Source organism: Monodon monoceros, unplaced genomic scaffold, assembly GCF_005190385.1.
Source record: "Monodon monoceros isolate NGI ecotype Baffin Bay Population unplaced genomic scaffold, NGI_Narwhal_1 Super_Scaffold_12, whole genome shotgun sequence".
NCBI classification, from domain to species: Eukaryota; Metazoa; Chordata; class Mammalia; order Artiodactyla; family Monodontidae; genus Monodon; species Monodon monoceros.
Window position 1 is genome coordinate 146,853,905 of NW_021703768.1, and position 21,778 is coordinate 146,875,682.

General features: G+C 39.4%; 1 protein-coding gene across 4 annotated transcripts in view; it reads right to left on the reverse strand.

Moving 5' to 3' along the window:
- Positions 1-21,288, reverse strand: part of UBTD2 (ubiquitin domain containing 2) — a 55,822-nt gene extending 34,534 nt beyond the window's left edge. Inside the window, exon 1 of one of the 4 annotated variants that reach the window (XM_029218386.1) lies at positions 21,105-21,288. Coding sequence is in view for 2 of the 4 variants with exons in the window: in XM_029218383.1 (XP_029074216.1) it covers positions 3,024-3,159 (136 nt within the window). In the remaining 2 variants the exon portion in view is untranslated. Of the gene's footprint in view, positions 1-3,023; positions 3,430-4,782; positions 5,211-20,835; positions 20,996-21,104 lie in introns of those variants that run through there. The other 3 variants (XM_029218384.1, XM_029218385.1, XM_029218383.1) reach the window with 3 other exon arrangements.
- Positions 21,289-21,778: the final 490 nt, after the last annotated feature.

The following is a 21,778-nucleotide window of genomic DNA, read 5'->3' on the forward strand; positions in this document are numbered from 1 at the left end:
TTATTTAAGGCAAGAATTACCAATGGATGCTAAAACTAGTGACTGTTTGATAAGAAACAAAATATTTACATAGACTCAGTCTTCCTACTAGATACTTATTATTTGCAGAGGGAAAAACAGTAACTGCAGGGAAGAATCTTGGCTGGCACCATAAGTGATTAAAGTTAACATCACCAATAATGGGAAAAGCAGACATTATATGACCCCTGACATGATGCACTAAGGACACAATCTCACTTCTGTGGTATTCTTATCCAGACTGCATAATAATGGAGGAACCTAAGCATGAGGAAACATCAGACAACTTCCAATTGATGAACACTCTGCAAAATAACTGGCACGTACTTTTCAAAATGCCAACGTCGTGAAAAGACAAAGTCTCCAGAACCGTTCCAGATTAAAGAAGACTAAAGAGGTATGACAGTTAAACACAATGAATGATCCTAGGTGATTTTCTCTGAATATTAATGAAGACAATGGGGAACTCTGAATAAAATCTAGAGTAAATATTATTTCAATATTCATTTCTTGATTTTGATTATTATATTGTGGTTATATGAATGTCCTTTTTCTTAGGAAATACACACTTAAGTATTTAGGGGTAAAAGGGTTTATTGTGTGCAACTTAAACAGCTCAAGAAAATTTAAGTATTTACACACATGTATGTATATATAAAGAGTATGACAAAGCAGCTGTGATAAAATGTTAACATTTGAGGAAATTCGGATGAAGGGTACCAGAACTTCTTTGTACTGTTTTTGCAACTTTTCTGAAGTCCAATGTTATCTTTAAATAAAGTAAAAAAGAGGAAAAAAAAGACCTGTGACCCTTTGATAATCCCTTGGATATAGATTTGGATTTGGTACAACAACTATGATATTAACTTAGATCTCACTTGGCCCCCAAAACCCACGACACCCTAAGGGTGCTGATTGTGTCTAGACAGAATTAGACACTTTGAGACTTCCCTTGACCAACTCAAAATTCTTCAGGAAAAGGAAGAAAAGTTCCTGTAAGCATTTCAAAAACCCTGCAGGGAATGATCCCTACTACTCTGTTACATCACAGGTGGAGGCAGCAGTTTGCTAAAAATGTTGCTTTTCTCAGAAAAAATAACAATAGTCAACAGAGAATGCATACTGTGGTCCAGCCACTGTGCAGAGTGCACTCTATATACCACCCCACTCAATCCTCTCAATAACTCTAGTGTAATCTCTATCTTAAAATGAGGAAACAAACTTAAGAAGGTAAAGTATCTAGGTGGGGAGGAGGATAAGGGAGACGACAATAATAATATGTTTCATAGGATTGTTACAAAGATTTAATGAGGTAATATTTCTCACACAATTAGAACAGTGCCTGGAACATAAAAAACAATACCTAAATGTCTGTTAAATGAATAAATATAAAAAATATCCCAAAGATCATAAGGTTAAATGGTATAGCTGGGATTTAAACCTAGACTAACTCCAAGGTTCAGACTCTTAGCCACTAGGACTATGGTGTCTCATGGTTTTAAGAATTACTAGAATAAGTGTTCAACATGGTCCCAGACTTTCACCTACAAAGCGAAACTACATGATCAATCCATCTCTAAGGTCATGGGGTTCCATGAGGTTTCAAAGCTGTGAACCAGTACTTAAGATGGCATAGAAAGTTGGCATTGATCTGAAGTGCCCAAACAACACGCTATTTCCCAGACACTAATTACCAAAAGCATGTTGGTGCCTGTCCCAAACCCAGTGCCAAAATTAGTACTAAGTGTTTCCTGAGAAAGATACTAGCAGTCCATACAATTCTTTATTCAAGATGGTTTCCCTTTTCAATCTGAAAAGTTTCCTTTGCTTGAGAAATTCTAATGTTTTTAAGAGCCTGCCAAAGATGTGGGTAAACACACTTTACTTGAAATTGTGTTCCTCTGCCAAGTCCTTCTCCTTGAACGGGATTTTAAGTGCAAAGAACACTTGCTTTTAAGAACAGATAAGAATCCAAGAGTAGGTACCGCAGAACCATAGAAAATAATGATATTTTGGCTTGTCTAAGATTTTGCCACAAAATCCATAAAGCAGAACTGGGGCTCAAACATCAAATTCTCTATCAAGTTAAAAAGAAAGTAATATCTGATGCAAACAATCAGAAAAAATACTAGAAAGTGTATTGCCTTTGGGTTAGATTCGTAGGAAAAGAAATATATCTTGGATGTCATTTAATCCTTTTAAATTTCATCTGTGGCTATCACTATTACAAAATCCCAAGCTTTACTTTCAGCTTAACTGTTCAGAAGGAAGTAAAGAAATACTAAATTCTTGCAAACTGCCCACAAAAAAGCATCAAGCAACTTGCCAATTATAGTGTGGTATTCCTTTCTCCAGTTTACACTGCATCTCCTCACATTAAGTCCTGGAATGTGCATCTCTCACATCATTATGATGACTCTACTAATTCCTAACTTTTAAAACAGCCAGCTCAATTTTAGAAAAAATACTGACAACACTCCCAAAATGAAAAGCTAACAATGACATACTCATTATATCCCAAAGCTAAAACATCAGTAAAGTCAAACTCTAGAAGCTGTAGCTGTGACCTCAGAAAGCACGTCACAACTTCTCTAAACATATGAACACATTTTTGCTTCACTCTCTCTTTTATACACACAGCCATATACTCTGAGTCTGAAAGGATGTACACGAAAATGTTTACGTTAGGTCATAGGATAAGCTTTTTCTTAAACATGCTTTCTACATTTAAAAACATTTTCAGTTTTTAAAAAGATTTAAAAATGACCATAAGTTAGTAAGATTCATCCTACACAAATTCTCATATAAAACAAAGAGATTATATATAATAATGTATATAATATGCATAGTATATGTCTATATATCTATGTATATGTTGTATATGTGTATAGTGTTTATGTTGTATATATAATGAACATATATGTATACGAGTGTGCATGTTATGTATAGGAATCAAAAGCTTTAATTATTCTCTTTTCTTACTTAGAAGGCAAAAGTGATCTTACAAATGCTCCAGTCTGAACTTCTGGACAGGTATTGATTTAGTTTAGCAATGTTATAAGTAGCTTGTAGCTTGTATCTAGGAATAAATGCAAAGATATTGTTAATCAATACTTTAACTATTTTTAAATTGTATAGCATTCCCCCCCCCGCAAGATTTTACTACAAAAATAACTCACCAATGTTGTTTACACTTCCTATTTATTATTAAATCAGAACTATCAGAATTATTTCTCAACAGAAACTGAATTTTATTCTACATCTTAAGTTTCTTTAATCTCCCTCAATGTTTCGCCTGAAAACGTCTTTTCCCTCCTCTGATAAATGGTGAAACTTTCACACACATAAGACTTTTAGTATACATCCTTGTCCCAAACTGAAAAACCTACCTCTACCACTGAAAAGTAAGTTCTGTCCCTATTTATTATTCCCTTCTTAAAATGGTTAAAGATCATCTGTGACAGAAAAAGAAAAAGGTTATTTTTCCGGTCATTTGCTTGCCCTATGCAGTTACACTGTAATTTCTAGTCAGTACACTTAGTGCTGGTATATAGAAAACAAAAATACAAACACACACAAGAACCTGTTTTCTACCCCATGACAGATCCAATGCAAAAAGATAGTCTCCTTCTTGCCTCCAGTAGTATTTATTACATTTTATTACAGATAAGCAATTTTCCCCATTCTCAAAGCTCTTGTTACAGCTTAAGTGTCTATTCAATGTTCATTCTAGAAATATTGGGTATCATTTTATTGTTTCCTCAAATTCCTTTTCATTATGTCCCACTTGTTATATGTAGTGACACATCTCAATTTTTCACTTCATAGTTATGAGAATTTAAAGGGTATATAAACTACTCTGAGTCATTTAAGAAGAGAGAAGTATCCATGACAAGATGCAATCATCACAAACCAAGAGCCACAAAAGCCAAATTCACGGAAGGGTTTGTTCAACAGGCCCTGTGTGTTAATTTTTGCAACACAGCAATGATCAAAGGCCCAAAAGCTGTTTAATCACCATCAAGTTAAAATTATTATTTCCAAGTCAAGGAAGAAATTTATTGGTGACTGCCAGAAAAAGTACAAGCTCTGATAATGAAACTGTATTATGGGACCACCATAGGTTCCCCCCTCCCCACTTCTGAATGAGACACTCCAGGTGACCAGGTGATGGATGGTTTCAGTTCCTTTTATCAGGTATAAAACCAGGAGGTGGTTTCAAATGTCCATATGCTGATATTATAAGTACAGACACTCATTCACTTCTGGGTTCCAATCCCCATCCTTAAATTTCTGTATATACTAATCAGAGTGAACTTTCATGTAACCTCCTTCAACTCACCCTTCAGGACAATCACCACTCTATGATTTGAAGCAGACAAGATACTCTAATACTCCACTAAGGGTCATTTAAGAGCACCCTTTATTAAAAAGACTTTATAAGCTTTCTCCAAATTAGACAAAGCCTTCTTTTCTTGTACTTTAAGGACCTGAAGGAAACTTGTTTCCCCACAAAGTTCAACTACTAAATTCAAGTCAAGCTGGAATAAAACTGAATTTTAAGCTGAAAACATTCAGTCTGGGATAGGAGGCAGAGGTAACAATGAAAAAGAAGGTAACTGAGTAAAGGGGCACAAAAGAAGATGAGCAAGATTGTCACTTCTTTCCATTTGAGCCAGTTAGATAATTAAGATCTTAGTTCAAAATTTCTATCTTGTGAGATGCAATATAATTTGTTGACTAAGATCAAAGACAATTACTCACCTCATTTCTTACAGCTGCCATCTCCATTTTGGAGTATGAAGAGTCCTTAAGAACCACATTTCATTAACTTCAACTCAACTGTGTTTACTGCCATGAATGAAAACACACGCGCGCGCGCGCACACACACTTCTGCTCCAAGGAAAGAAAAGTCAACCAAAACCCCTCCTTACCATCTGTGGAGAGAATACTGAGTTAGAAAACAGAAGACAAAGCCTACAGTTTGGGCTACTGTTTTTATTCCTTAATCAGATCAAAACCATCTCTGTGCCTCACTTTCCTCCCTTCTAAAATGGCGATATTAATATCAGCCTTCCTTTAAGTCAAAGGTTTCTTGAAAGAATCAAGAAAATGTATGTGGGACTTCCCTCGTGGCACAGTGGTTAAGAATCCGCCTGCCAAAGCAGGGGACACGGGTTCGAGCCCTGGGCTGGGAAGATCCCACATGCCGCAGAGCAACTAAGCCCGTGCGCCACAACTACTGAGCCTGTGTGCCACAACTACTGAAGCCTGGGTGCCGAGAGCCCGTGCTCCGCAACAAGAGAAGCCACTGCAATGAGAAGCCTGCACACCGCAACGAAGAGTAACCCCCGCTCGCCGCAACTAGAGAAAGCCTGCGCGCAGCAACGAAGACCCAACACAGCCAAAAATAAATAAATTTATTTTAAAAAAGATTTATCCAAATTGGTGAATTTTTGTGTAGTCATTTTAATATTGAAGGTGGAAGAAGAAAAAAACATTTTCAGTATATCATGCTTTATTATTTCAAGAAAGGTAAAAATGCAACTGAAACACAAAAAAAGATTTGTACAGTGTACGGGGAAGGTGCTATGACTGATCGAACGTGTCAAAAGTGGTTTGCAAAGTTTCGTGCTGGAGATTTCTCGTTGGATGATGCTCCACAGTCGGGCAGGCCAGTTGAAGTCGATAGCGATCAAATCGAGACATTAATTGAGAACAATCAACGTTATACCACGCGGGAGATAGCCGACATACTCAAAATATCCAAATCAAGCACTGAAAATCATTTGCACCAGCTTGGTTATGTGAATCGCTCTGATGTTTGGGTTCCACATAAGTCAGGTGAAAAAAACCTTCTTGACCATATTTCCACATGTGATTCTCTACTTAAACATAATGAAAACGTTCCATTTTTAAAACAAATTATGACAGGCGATGAAAAATGGATATTGTACAATAATGTGGAACTGAAGAGATCGTGGGGCAAGCGAAATGAACCAGCACCAACCACACCAAAGGCTGGTCTTCAACCAAAGAAGGTGATGTTGTGTATATGGTGGGATTGGAAGGGACTCCTCTATTATGAGCTCCTTCCGGAAAACCAAATGATTAATTCCAACAAGTACTGCTCCCAATTAGACCACATGAAAGCAGCACTTGACGAAAAGCGTCCAGACTTAGTCAAAAGAAAACGCATAATCTTCCATCAGGATAACGCAAGACCACATGTTTCTTTGATGACCAGGCAAAAACTGTTACAGCTTGGCTGGGAAGTTCTGATTCTTCCGCCGTATTCGCCAGACATTGCACCTTCGGATTTCGATTGATTTCAGTCTTTACAAAATTCTCTTAACGGAAAAGATTTCAATTCCCTGAACGACTGTAAAAGGCACCTGGAACAGTTCTTTGCTCAAAAAGATAAAAAGTTGGAAGATGGAATTATTAAGTTGCCTGAAAAATGGCAGAAGGTAGTGAAACAAAAGGGTGAATATGCTGTTCAATAAAGTTCTTGGTGAAAATGAAAAATGCGTCTTTTATTTTTACTTAAAAACCGAAGGCACTTTTTGGCCAACTCAATAGTTTTTATATGGAGGAATGTGGTTTAGAAAATAAATAAATAAAGAACGAATAATTCTGAGCCCCAGAGTGAAATCAGTCTTTAGTAAAGTACTTCAGAGAGCAGTTCCACCCTACAAGTTGTCCCCAGGCTCTGCCCTTCTCCAAAATCCCCTAAAATGTCTCCTCAGAAAAACCCCGAACACCTAAATTCAGAGAATTCTTAAAGGGTGTCTTCATTATTCCTTGTCAATATAATACTTTACAGGCTGCATATGAGACCTAGATTTCTCTGCATTCAACATAAGCACAGAATCGGCTCAAAAACAGCCTGACATAAATGCCGCTGGGCTGGGTGGGCTTTAAATATAATTAACCCTCTTTTCATATGCAAAGCAATTCAAATCACCACTAAGTTTGCTAAGGATGACAGAATAATACACAAATAAACACAAAATAAGTGGGGAGACTTTAACAAGCAAATCAGATCACTCCCTCCCTTTCATCAAATAGGCAAATAAGAATCTATCCCAGAGTTAATTATCATGAGGAAAATCACTAAAGATAATAGGCCCTTGTACAACCAAGGACATAGTTGTACATTACAACATTACTATAGTTTTTATTACTATACATTTCACCCAAAAAACAAATGAAATAACTAAAGCCAAGTAGTAAACTTTTCATTCTCCAAATGATAAAACAGTCACAACTATTCATTCATTATTTCACTTATTTATTCAATCAGCAACTACTGAATGCACATGTACCAGTAACTATACTAGACACTAGGCATACAGTAAAGAAGAAATCAGAAAAGGCCCCTGACCTCACAGACCTTATAATATTGTGGGAGAAGACAGGAAATAAACAAGTAAACAAATAATTTCCAAAAGCAATATAAAAAAATAAAACATGGGGAAAGATCATGCTATTTTTAAGAACTGTAATAAAAAGCACTACACAGCAAATATTTATTTACATTAAGGCAAAGGCCCTGAAATGGGAAGAAGCTAAGCTTTATTCACTACATGCAAAGATCTTCCGCTGACACCCCTTTTATGATTCATCTCAATCTAGTCCATTCTTCATAAGCAAGAGTCAGACTCTCACAAACATGGCAGACACCAGACCTCACCTCCAGGTCCTTCTCAGCACCTCTTCTGATTCTAGTTCCTCCTTCATAAATCACAAACACAAGATCTTATCCAACAATCGCTTTTCCATGAAGTACTCACTGTCTGAACTTCCAACGGTTAAATAAAACACAAGTTTGCCCAATTGAGGGCAAAGAGTTGGAATATTTTATGCTGAAGAGAGAAAAAAGAAAAGTGAAAAGTGACATGGCGTCAGAGGTAGGGAAAAGCAAAGGCCTAACCGTGCCAAGGTGCACTTCCAGCTTCAAATGAACTGAGAGGTGAAGTTCACATCTTAAATAATGAAATACCTTCACTTTCAGAGTGCATTCTAAGCCAAAAGTTGCTCTGGAAGAGAAAGACCACCCTGAGGGCTTGTTCCCCATCCTTTTAATTCCTGGTGAAAGCAAATCAATTAGAGGGAGTAAGTGAACCAACTTCCAGATCTGTAACCAGATGGCAATTACTGGTATAGCTACAACAGTCACCATCTTCTTGATCCCTTCACTATTTTTAATGTTTTATCTTTCCTTTGTTTCCTCTCGAAGTTAGCATCAAAATTAATGTGGATAACATATTATTTCTCTAAATTGTGTAAACTTCTGAATTAATGTAGTACTATTCTTTCATTAATTCTATGAAAGCCCTATGCCCTCATCTTAAAAATTAACTGGAGAATGCTTAGTGAAAGTAAAACATAAACCATAATACTGTATGACATGTTAGTGTTTAAGTTCTGAGTATAGCTGATAGTGTTAGTTATTCAAACTTTTAAAAAATCTCCTACAGGGCTTCCCTGGTGGCGCAGTGGTTGAGAGTCTGCCTTCTGATGCAGGGGACGCGGGTTCGTGCCCCGGTCCGGGAGGATCCCACATGCTGCGGAGCGGCTGGGCCCGTGAGCCATGGCCACTGAGCCTGTGCGTCCAGAGCCTGTGCTCCGCAATGGGAGAGGCCACAGCAGTGAGAGGCCCGCGTACCGCAAAAACAAAAACAAAATCTCCTACACAACTTTATGAGACTCTAAATCATTTATTTTTATTTTTTAGTGACTATATACAATTAAAATAAAAAGAAATCAAATGCTGAGACTGATATATCAGTGTTCAATGTAACATATACCTAAAAAAGAAGATTCAACTATTTAAAAAGTTGGAGTCTACTGATCTCATCCAACATGCTCATTTTATAGATGAGAAAAAAACTAAGAAACCAGGAAGTCAAGTGACTTATTTAAGGTAACTGATACAGGGAACAGAGGTGGAACCAGAACTGAAGAATTCTGACTCCCAGATCTTTTCATTACACTGTATGGTCTTATTTAACAAGGTTTTTGTTCTAGAATTAAATAATGTTCTATCAAGAAAATATCACTTTCTCCCTAACACCATTATAAAGTCAAAGATGTGTTTCACACAATTGTTAACTAAGCCTAAAGTACTATGAAGAAACTTAAGTCTCTGTCCCAGGTCCAATGCAGCTTATATTCTGAGAATATAAGTAATGTACAAAAATAACGATGATAGAAGATTATTGTAAAAATGGGAGAACGGGATGTGGATCAAAGGGCACAAACGTTCAGTTTTAAGAAGCAAAAGTTATGAAGATCTAATGTTCAGTATGGCGACTGTTAGTAACAGTACTTTATACTTGAAAGTCGCTGAGAGTAGACCTTAAGGATTCTCATTACCAAGAATGTGTTAATTATCTTGATTTGAGTAATAGTTTCACAATGTATATGTATATGAAATCATGATATTGTATACTTTAAATATATACAATAATATTTGTCAATTATTCCTCAATAAAGTTGGGGGAAAGAATGAGAGGAGACTAAGCACTAAAGAATAATAGTACTATGATATTCAGGACGGCAGGATTATTTCTGCATGGAAAAATGAAAAACAAAAAAAGGCTCATACTTGTTCCGTAATGAAAGATTATCCCAGTGTTGGAAGTTAGATAGCAGAAAAGAACTAGGAAAAGTTTGGATTTTGGATCTATTATAGTCTAGGAAATAAAGAATCATACATATTTTGTTAGAATTAGATCTAGCTGGGACTTCCTCTGTGGCGCAGTGGATAAGAATCCGCCTGCCAATGCATGGGACACAGGTTCGATCCCTGGTCCGGGAAGATCCCACACATGCCGCAGAGCAACTAAGCCCATGCGCCACAACTACTGAGCCTCTGCTCTAGAGCCCGCGTGCCACAACTACTGAAGCTCGCACGCCTAGAGCCCATGCTCTGCAACAAGAGAAGCCACCGCAAGGAGAAGCCCGTGCACCGCAACGAAGAGTAGCCCCCGCTCACCACAACTAGAGAAAATCTGTGCGCAGCAACGAAAACCCAACGCAGCCAAAAACAAATAAAAATTAAATCTTTAAAAAAAAAAAGAATTAGATCTACCTAATTTCCAGTCTAAAGAAAATACAGAGGCTATAAGAATTCACTAAATACACCACAGGGAAACAATAAGACAAATCCAGATGGTGGTACATAATATAAGACTCTTCAAAAAGTCAATGTCATAGGGAAGAAAAGGGGGGGAGGTTTTCTAGATTTAAAAAGATTAAAGAGGGACTTCCCTGGTGGTCCAGTGGTAAAGAATCCGCCTTACAATGCAGGGGATGCGGGTTTGATCCCTGGTCAGAGAACTAAGATCCCACATGCCGCGGGGCAAATAAGCCCATGTGCCACAACTACTGAGCTAGAACACCTCAACTAGAGAGCGTGCATGCAGCAAACTACAGAGCCCATGTGCTCTGGAGCCCACGCTCCCTGGAGCCTGCACGCCACAACCAGAAAAGAGAAAACCCGCCGCCACAACTAGAGAGAAACCCACTACTAGAGAAACCCATGGGCCGCAACGAAAGATCCCATCATTGACCCTGTGTGCCACAACTAAGATCAATGCCGCCTAAAATAAATAAATAAATAATAAATCTTTAAAAATATTTAAAGAAAGAATAAATTTCTAAAGAAAAAAGATTAAAGAGGCAAACAAATGCAATGTCTAAATGCAGATTAGATCCTATTTTGAAAAAAACAGATATAAAAGACACTTGGGGGACAACTGGGAGATTCTGATTATGGACTAGATCTTAGGGAATAACAGTTAATCTTCTTAGGAGTGATAATAGTATTGTTATGTAGGAGAAGAGCTTTATTTTTTAAAGATGCATGTTGAAGTGTCATGATGTCTGTACTCACTTTCAAACAGTTAAGCAAATGTATATATACATACACACACACATTTGTTCAATCTAATTGATGGGTATTCAAGTGTTTGTACTAGAGTCTTTCAACTTTTCAACATGTTTAAAAATTATCATTAAAAATGTTTTTAAAAGAATTAGATATCTTGATAGAGAAGATCTAATCCACTAATCCTCTCTGTTTTTCAACAATTTTTTTTTTCTTCAGAAGAAACTGAGCCCAAAGTACCACAGCTAATGCAGGCCTTTTCTCAATAGAGATTAAAACTCAGGCAGATCTGCAGAATCTTAGCCCAAACTCTTCACATATGCCAGAAAACTGGAACCCAAGAAAAAACAACTGACCTGGGACAAACACCTACATGTGTATGTAAAAAACAAACATATTTTTTATGGGTATTTTTCTATTTTATTAATTTTTAAAATGTTTATTGGAATATAGTTGCTTTACAATGTTGTGTTAGTTTCTACTGTACAGCAAAGTGAATCAGCTATACATATATATATATCCCCTCTTTTTTGGATTTCCTTCCCATTTAGGTCACTACAGAGCACTGAGTAGAGTTCCCTGTGCTATACAGTAGGTTCTCATTAGTTATCTATTTTATACATAGTATCAACAGTGTATATATGTCAATCCCAATCTCCTAATTCATCCCACATCCCCCTTTCCCCCTTGGTATCCATACATCTGTTCTCCATGTCTGTGGGTCTATTTCTGCTTTGTAAATAAGATCGTTTATACCAGTTTTTTCAGATTCCACATATACGGGTTAATATACGATGTCGGTTTTGTCTTTATGTTTAATATGTAATAATCCCATTACAACTACAAAAGAATAAAAATCTGTTAAAGACTATAACAACCTAGTACATCAGAAATTTGTACAAAATCACTTCAGAATGCAGCATTAAATGGGAATTAGTTCATTAGATGCACAAAAAAACAAACAGTAAAATTTTAAACCACTTAACTAGTATCGCCTATAATATTGTCTCACAACTTTGTCTATTGATTATGTCAATTATGCCTTCCAAAATCTGACAACATACCCTAATAACTTCATGTTTCACCATTCCCTCCACAAGCTTCTTGCCAGTCCCCCAAAATGCCATGTTTTTTCATATTTCTATACAAGTAATTTCCTCTGCACACAGAATGCCCTTCTGCCTTTTCTTCATCTACTCCTCTTTCAAGACCAACTTCTTATCTCACCTCTCCAATGAAGTTTTCTGACAGTGCGCCACACTGCTCCTTGAACTTCCACAATACTTTTTTCATTGCTATAGAGACTTTTTAAACTTTTCCTAATTATTTAAACGTATGATTCCTTCATTAGACCATAAGCTAACCTGATTTCACAGAGCAAGTCTTATTTATATCTCTACTTATAGTTAGCTTCAAGTGCTGGCAATTAGAAATAACAGAAGCTGTCTATTTTTAAAAGACAGCTTTCTTCCTTTCAGGAAGAACCTAAAAAATAAAGTGTTTGCCCTGAGTTGAAAGTGATAGTTTATTATGAAGCAGATTCATACCTTGAATGACTTGGACAATTTGTTACTCTGCCCCTTTGATACTCTTGTCACATAGCCCACAAGCATGGAAACTATCTGAACAAATGCAAAGAAGCAATCTGACCTTGCTTATACCTACAAACCAATTATAATAAATACATAAAATTATCTGAAGGGTTTCTTGTGAGGGTAAGAACTCAAACAGAGAAGTCCCAAAGTCACTAATTCATTACTTATTGAAGTCTTGAGCAAATGTATCATTAAGACTTCACACTCAAGTAAAATTCATATAAAATTACCCCCACATGTAAATATCTCTTTTTCTTAAACAGCTACCTTCAACAGAAATTTCATTTCTAAAAACAGAGCTATAATGGAAACTTCTAAAATTTTACTGCAAACATGCAAAAATATGGCATTACAATACCCAATGTATACTCAACAATATTTAACCACTCAGCTCAATATATGGAGTATATTCAAAACCTAGCTTGATTCTTGCTGCCTGCAAGTCAAAGTAGCTGATGCAAGATGAATACATGCTTGATTGTTCTTGGCCAACACACATGCATCTTTAAGTACATACGCATTAGTAAAGTCTCAACCTATGGTCCTTGAACTACCAGTGAAACATGAGGAGCCTGCTGGTAGCCTAGTACTGCCCGACAAGCAGAAGCAGAAAGCTGGGTAGGGATGGTGAGGGGTGGCAGGGAGAATCAGCTGCAGTGGTCCACCAAATGAAGATAAACCATTCAGGTGGTCTGCAGTAAGGAAAAAGGAGAGAATCACTAAATCAGCAAATTCATCGCCCAATTAATATGATCATGTTGCTTACCAAAATCAACTTAATGCTCCCTTGCAACAAGAGAAGAATGTGTTTCGGTCAAAAACCACAAGAGAGATAATTCATTAACATAAAGGCAAAAGTTCCTAATTACTGTTAATAACACTCAATAATCATTCACATTAGAAGACTCACCTGGGTATAGTACTACTAGCAAGGTGCTGCCAAAGCTTTGCATTTACTGTAAGAAAATCAGATTTAAAAATAAAATCCACTAATTACAATTTCTCCATAAGAAAGACAGGTATTACAGATTAGAGCCATCAAAAATCAAAGGAATGACAATTCCTATCATTTCTAGTGGCTTAAATCTTCTGTCCATACTGTGTATCACTAGCAACTGATTCCTAAATACAAAATCAGAGATGAAAAAGACAGCCCATTTAATATCCATAATGAGACTCTTCTTTCAAAATGTCTTTCCAACATAAATTCCAAAATAATCTTGACTGGGAAAAAATTTCAACCCTCTACTTAGTAGAAAATTGAAAACGAGTGGGACTAGCCCAGTGGAAGGTAGCTGATGAGGCGGGGGCTACAACATACCATGTCAGTTTTTTATGTAAACCAGAGTTTTAAAATCTTTTCTCAAAGAGGATTCAGCTTGCCCCATATGGCAGTATTTTCCAACTGTAGCTTCCCTGGCCTAATTTCAGTTCTCATACCTACTGGACCTACCTACCCACCCACAGTACCAATCACTGTATTTCCAACCTGTGTTTTCTTGCTGTATATGTCCCTTTTGGTTCTTTCCACACAACTCCACTCCTAGTCAAATAAGCCACCCTCTGCTTTATCAAGTAAATGCCTCCTATTTCACAGTGTGTCTCTCTCCAAATGGTATAAAATTTTATGCATCCCTCTCATAAAGCCCCAGAGCTCACCAACCCCAAAAAAATATGAAAGATTTTTACTTCTACTGTCACACTAGGGATAAAAAAGGGGGAGACTTAATCTTTAGTCCTAGTCACGTTCAGTGTGCTTCATTTTTTACTATAGGCACAGTCCTAAGAGAAGCAAAAGAAAATTCAATAAGCAACCTAGTTAGATGATGTGTATAAATAATATATGGGACACTGAAAATACATAAGGAATAGATTTGCATGATATTCTTGGAGAAGAAAGTAACTGATAGGCTTCCCTGGTGGCGCAGTGGTTAAGAATCCGCCTGCCAATGCAGGGGAACACAGGTTCGATCCCTGGCCCAGGAAGATCCCACATGCAGTGGAACAACTAAGCCCATGTGCTACAAATACTGAGCCTGTGCTCTAGAGCTCGCGAGCCACAACTACTGAGCCCGCGTGTCACAACTACTGAAGCCCGCGCGCCTAGAGACCATGCTCCACAACAAGAGAAGCCACCGCAATGAGAAGTCTGAGCACCACAATAAAGGGTAGCCCCCTGCTCGCCGCAACTTGAGAAACCCCATGCACAGCAACAAAGACCCAACACAGCCAAAAAATAAAAACAAATAAATAAATTTAAAAAAAAAAAAAAAGAGTAACTGATGTCTTGTAGAGGATGTGTTTGTTCTGAAGTACACCAACCTCAAAAGGGCTGCTGGTATATTCTGGGGCTGGATGCCTAAAAAGTCTATCTTGTACTAGGATATGAGTCAAACTACAACTAAAATTTCTGCAACCACCGTACTAGAATGAAAAGCTCAAGTACAATCAGATCTATCAGTTTCACAGGCAGACCTGTTCTCCCATTTCCCAATAATTCAACAAAATTCAGTATACTAAGTACTTACTATGGTCAGGTCCTGAGAGGTGATTCTCATTTCTCTACCTTTTGTGAAATTTTCATGACTCAATTCTTAGTACTTTCCTCCTCTTTTTACTTACTCACAGCAATCATTCACTTTTACACCTTCAGTCAATCCCCCAGGTGATTCCAAAATCCACATTCATAATCCTCAACATTTAGGAGTTCCATATCTAAACTTCTGCACCATCCTAAATGATATCTCAACTTAAAAATTCTTCTGTCATCTAAACCTTAAGCCACCTCAATATTCTTGGTTACCCAGGTTCACAAACATGGTATTTTCTTTTCTGTATCCATCCCTACATCCAATAAATCACCAAGTTCTGCCATTTTTTTTGTACCCTAATGGGTCCCTCACTCCTGTCTCTTCCCATTGTAAGCAATCCTCTATCAGTGTTTCTCGAACTTTAACGTGCATGGGAATCATTTGAGAATCTTGTTAAAATGCAGATTCTGATTCAATAGCTCAGGGGTAGGGCTTGAGATTCTGCGTTTCTAACATGCTCCCATGTGATGGCAATGCTGCTGGTTGAGGGACCACACCTGTGAGCAGCTGAGGCCACTTTGTTTTCCTTTATTCCCTCAGCATGTACACAATTTATTCAATGGTATTTTTATCTGTTTAGTGTTTTATAGTTGCTTCATGTGTGCATATTTTATTACATTTTCCTAAAAAAGGATTCTGACATACTCAAGAAATAGGATAATGATTCCTTTTTTTGGAACAACAGCAACCAATACAAAGTTAGGCATACTATGGGTACTCAGTGCTTGTTGATTTTAAAATGCTTCCCCAGAAAACACAACAATTGCCTCTTAATTACGAAGTTGAAGCGGGTTAATGGATTACCTTTGTCAACTTTTTAAAAGCCATTTCACTGCAGGTGCTTCCCTGGTGGCCCAATGCAGGGGACAGGGTTCAACCCCTGATCTGGGAAGATCCCACATGCCACGGAGCAACTAAGCCGGTGGCGAGCCACAATTACTGAGCCTGCGCTCTAGAGCCCACGTGCCGCAACTACTGAAGCCCGCGCACCTAGAGGCCTTGCTCCACAAGAGAAGCCAATGCAAGGAGAAGCCCGCGCACAGCAACAAGGACCCAACACAGCCAAAAATAAAAATAGTTATAAAAAATAAAATAAAATAAAAACCATTTCACTGCAAATCAACCTTTTCACCAGATCTGACAGAGGAAATAAGCTTAAAACAGCTTTCTATTCATAGTTAAGAAAGCAAATGTTAATTTGTGAATTACTGGTTATAGATTTATTCTTTCTCCATCAGTGAAGGATTAAATACATATTTAAAACTGAAACTGTAAGCACAGGCAACAAAGGGAAAAACAGATATACTGGACTTCATTAAACTTTTGTGCATCAAAAGACACCATCAAGAGAGTGAAAAGACAACCTACAGAATGCGAGAAAATATCTGCAAATCGTATATCTTGATAAGGGTTTAATATACAGAATAAATAAAGAACTCTTACAACTCAACAACGACAAAACCCCAAACAACCCAATTAAAAAATAGGCAAAGGACTTAAGTAGACATTTCTATCTATTAAAAGAAGATATTCAAATGCCAAATGAGCACATTAACATCACTAGCCATTACAAAATGCAAGCCAAAACTACAATGAGATACCACTCACTTCACACCCACTAGAAAGGCTATAATTTTTAAAACAGGAAATAACAAGTGCTGGTGAAAATGTGGAGAAACTGGAACCCTTGTATGCTGCTAGTAGGAATATAAAATGGTACAGCCACTGTAGGAAAGTCTGGCAGTTCCTCAAAAAGGTAAACACAGAATTACCACATGACCTATCAATTCCTAGGTTCTCCTAAGTATATATCAAAAAAGCACTGAAAATAGGGACTCAGCTATGTGTACACCAAAGTTCATAGCTGCATTATTCACAACAGCCAAAAAGTGGAGACAATACAAATGTCATTAATGGATGAAGAGATGATAATCAAAATGTGGTGTATATATATACAATGAAATATTATTCAGCTATAAAAAGGATTTAGTATTGATACTTGCTACAGCAGGATAAACCTAGAAGACATGTAAGTGAAATATACCACCAACAAAACAATAAACATTGTATGATTCTATTTATATGAAATATCTACAACAGGCAAATTCAGAGACAAAACATAGAACAGCAGTTACCACAGGTTGGGAGGGGAGGGGAGCAAAGGTACTGCTTAATGGATCCAGAGTCTGGAGTGATAAAAAACTCTGGAAATACACAGTGATGATGGTTGCACGTTGTGAATACAATTAATGCCACTGAACTGTACACTTAAAAGTGGTTAAGGTGGCGAGTTTTATATGTATTTTACTAAAATTTTTAAAACATAAAACTAGAAAAAAAGAAAAAACTAGCATTCTTTATTGTAGCCCTGAGTTTAAGCTCTGACTCTGCCATTTGTAAGCTATGCCATGTTAAGCAAGTTATTTAATTTCTCCCAGCTTCAATCCATCTATAAAACAGAGATACTATCCACCTCCCAGAGTTGTTGAAGACTAAATGAGAACATAATCACAGAACCTGTTACATAATAAATACTGGATAAATGGTAGCTGTTGTTACTCAAAAACCATTGTTCTCATCAAGTAGGTGTTAAGGCTGCTATAAATGGATATCTGAAAGAATTCCATGATATTCTCAAGACACTCTGAAACAAAGCAGTCAATGTTCAGCATTCAGAGTTATCCTCCTGTAAACCTGGAAACTGGTGACCCCCTGGGTCAGTAATCTTGGGATATCACTGAATGTACAGAATACATGACACACCCAGAAAGTAGAACCTACTTTGTACATCACTATTTTCATTAAAGAAATGATCAAAATATGAAAAGAAGGTAACTGGCTGTCTTCAATGAATTTCACTTTATTGTTTTTTCTTCACATATTTCTTATTTTTAAAAATCCTCAGAGATTTAATTACTTAGCAAATGCCTTGGGCTAGAGCCTTGTCTAGAGGACCTAAGTGCCAACCTCAGCATCACAATGTCATAATAAGGTGGAGAACCATACAAAATATGCTGTCTACAAATGTCAAAACAATTGGAAATTCTAGGAGTGTGAAAGCTTGGAGCGACCTGTTAAATGATCTTGTATAACTCCTGTAATATACCTTTCTTGATTAAAATTAGGCATTTAAAAAATGGTCAAAGTAGCTGAAACTCAAAAACTGAATTCTAGGCAAGGTATGCCAGAAGATACAGCAATTGATTCCAAAACAATAGACAACACAAATCCTGTAACATGAATTAAGCAATTTCCATATTCTATAACCTCTTACAAAAATTTCTCAAATTTCTTCAAAGAACTAATCCACCTAGAAAGGAAGTTTTTCTCAATATACACACAATTATTTGCATACTTAAGAGACTTAGATTCAGAGGGAAAGGGAAAGTACAGTATCTCAAATAGCAAAAAAAGTTGGTTTTTTTAGTCATCTTACTAAGTCTGCTGATATTCAGAAAGTGAAGCCATACTAAAACGGTGATGTTTGCACTACACCGTGGATGTAATTATATCTGTCATGAAAAGCATCGGAAACTGTACTTAACTCCATGCTGATAAAAAAATTTTCATAGGCCAATATGTCCGGATTAAAACTACTAACGACTGTTGTACGTCTGAAAAGTGAAGGATCTGTGCCAACACCCTTAGGAAAAAGTCTTTCCCTTCCCAACAAAAATCTATCATGATAAGCAAGAAACTACTTAACATGTTAACCTGAAACCCTCACCTGAGCTAATTCCTTTAAACCACAATTAACTCTTTAACTATCATGACAATAATGAATAAAGGCCTCCCTAATTAAATTCCAGAAGTGATCCTTTTATGCCACACAGCTCATTCCTTTACCCCAGTTACATCAGGGTCATGCCTTCTCTCCAGAAAAAAAATAGAGAGGTTTGGTGATTGAGGTTCCTTTTGTCTAAACTTTATTTCAAAAAGGTAAAGCACACCTTAAGATCCAGAGAACTCAGTTCTCAAAGAAACTGATACTATAGTTATCTAACTAGATACCATTGGTAATAAATTACCAAAAGCTAATACTTCTTGCTTTAAAAAGCCCATGCTAATAATGACTGGCTGGTCATAAGTCACACTATCAAAAGGCCATAAAACCATAAATTGGTTCAAGTGCATTACCAACAATAGAAAAATGCTGAATTAGAATATTAAATAAGTGTGAAAATTTTTAATTAAAATTAAACACTACCTATAACAAGCACACTACCTATACTTACTAAAAAGTAACACCACCTACAGTTCAGGACCATTAATTATCACCTCACCCGCAGGAAGAATCATCTGACCCCCAAGTTGATCTTAACCTAAGGGTGTTTTCAATCATGCCCTTTTTATCTTCCTGCCCTGTTTTCAGGGCAAATCTCATTGTTAATGTGCCACTGAGTAATTATGCTCTGACTTGAAATGCACTATAAAGTACCGTTTTCATGGACGATTTTTTTAAGACACGCTTCGCTGAGCTCTCAAACCATTTACCCAGGACTTAGACATACAGGATGCCCATATATTTTAAATGAAGTGGCATGGCTAAACATCAGGCAATTCAGGACATTCATCAGCCAAACCATTCATGTACATGGTTTACAGATGGAGCTTAGTGACAGGCAAGCAGCTGGTCTAAATGCTAGCTAGCATGTTAAGAAAAAGTTGTAAACCCACCCATCCCCAAACGACTTAGTCTAGGAACTTATGCCCCACATTTTGAGACGTCTAACACAAGGTTGGAACAAAACCAACACTGTCATCTCTGCTGTTCCTAAAAGCGATTTCTTATTTAAAACATTCTGTCCTCTACACAAGCTATAGAATGGACTCAGCAAGAGATCATTTAACTAAAAGTAGAATTAACTGTATTATTCTTCTGCTATACTACAACACCGATTGTATTAAAATACTCTCCTCAGCAAACTGCTTTTTACAACAAATAAGAAGTGCGTTTCGTGTTACAAAAACTTTTACAGTACCGATCCTGCTAGGGTAAACGGAATCTCAGGCATTTGTACTTTTATCCTACATATTTTCCTTTACGTAAGACGGACAGGAATTTGACTAGCCCACCCCGACACTGGTCCAACACCCCCGGGCTGTAGCAAGAAGCCACGTTTTACTCGAGAAGACCGTTTCCCCACCCCTCGTCAAAGTAATGCCTGTGGCCGCTAGAGACTTCCCCGGCCGAGCTCCAGAAACTTGCAGGTTTAAATGGCCAAATTGGAACCAACCAGGGCAGCTGTCATCTGAAACTCAGGAAAGCTGAGACCAGCCAACTCTGCTGAACAAGGACGGGTGGGGAGAGATGTGACCGGGCGCGTCGGAGGGAAGGCATCAGGCTCCCCCCCACCCCCCATCAATTGGCTTTTCTGCAACCCCAGCGCCGCCATCCTGTTCCTGAATAATTAAACCAACTGGAGAGGGAGTGAGGTGGCCAGAGGCGGTTTCTGGTCCGAGTTTCCCGAGCCGAGGCGGTGGGATCGAGAGGCCGAGGGCTACGTCCCCGGAGCGCTGAGGGCTTTATCGAGGGCCAGGGAGAAAAGGGGGCGACCCCGCGGCCAGCGGGGCGGCCGGAAGCGGAGCGCAGGGAGTGACGTGGAGGCGGGAATGACAAAGGGGCACTGGGACCCCGGCCGCGCGGCCCGCGGGCCCGCAGGGGCCGGGACAGGTGGCCGGGCCTGGCCGGGAACAATGGGGGGCCGAGGCTGCCCCCTGGCGCTCACCTACCTCCGGTGCCCTCCGAGTTCTCGTTGAGGCTGCCCGAGGAGTCGTGCTGGGCGCCCACACACCCGCCCATGGGGGCCCCCGGCGCCTCGTCCGCCACCTCCGGGCGCTCGTCCGGGCCCGCCGCCGCCTCTGCCGCCTCCGGCGCCGCCGCCGCCGCCGAGCTCCGGACAGGCGCGCCGCTCCTCTCGCCCGCCGCGGCCCAGCCTCCGCCCCCCTCGCCGCTCCACCCACCGCCTTGGCTCGGCCCCTTCCTCCGCGCCCACTTCTACCTCAGTCCCCGGGCCGCTCGCCCGGCAGGCCTGTCCCGCGCGCCGCCCTCGCCTCCGGCTCGGCCCCGGCAGGCCGGGGCTGGCCCATCCCGGGCGAGCCGCAGCGCTCGCCTCACCCCTTCACAGACCCGCACACCCGCGTCCAGGCGAACCCAGCGCCGGCGCCGCCCGACCGCCAGGCCCCATCGGCCCCCACGCCGCGGCGCCGCCCTCCGCTCCCGAGGCCTGGGCTCAGCCGGGCCACCCCGGAACAGCCGGGGAGGGCGGGGCCGCGGGAGGCCGCGCACTGATTGGCTGCGGGCGAGGCCGCGGGCGGAGTGGTAGCCAGGAGGCGACGAGGCAAGAGGAGGGGGCCCCCCGAACTGGAGGAAAGGAGGGGACCGGGCGATTGCTCCCAGGGACTAGGCGTGGAAAGCAGGCGTGGAGGAGGGAGAGGCGAAGACGGGAAGAAGAAAGGAAGTCGATGAAGGGAGAGAGAGCAGGAAAGGAGGAGCAAAAGTGAGAAAGGAAAAGTGGAAAGGGGCGAAATCGAGTTTCTGACTCCTCGGGCGGCGTCAGCTCTTTCTTGTAGAAGCGGGTCGGGAGCGGAAGGTGGTGGTGCACAGAGCAGTAGTGATGGGAGACTCGCAGGCGGGGTCCCAAATAACTGGCAGAGGGAATGCATTAGGCTGGCC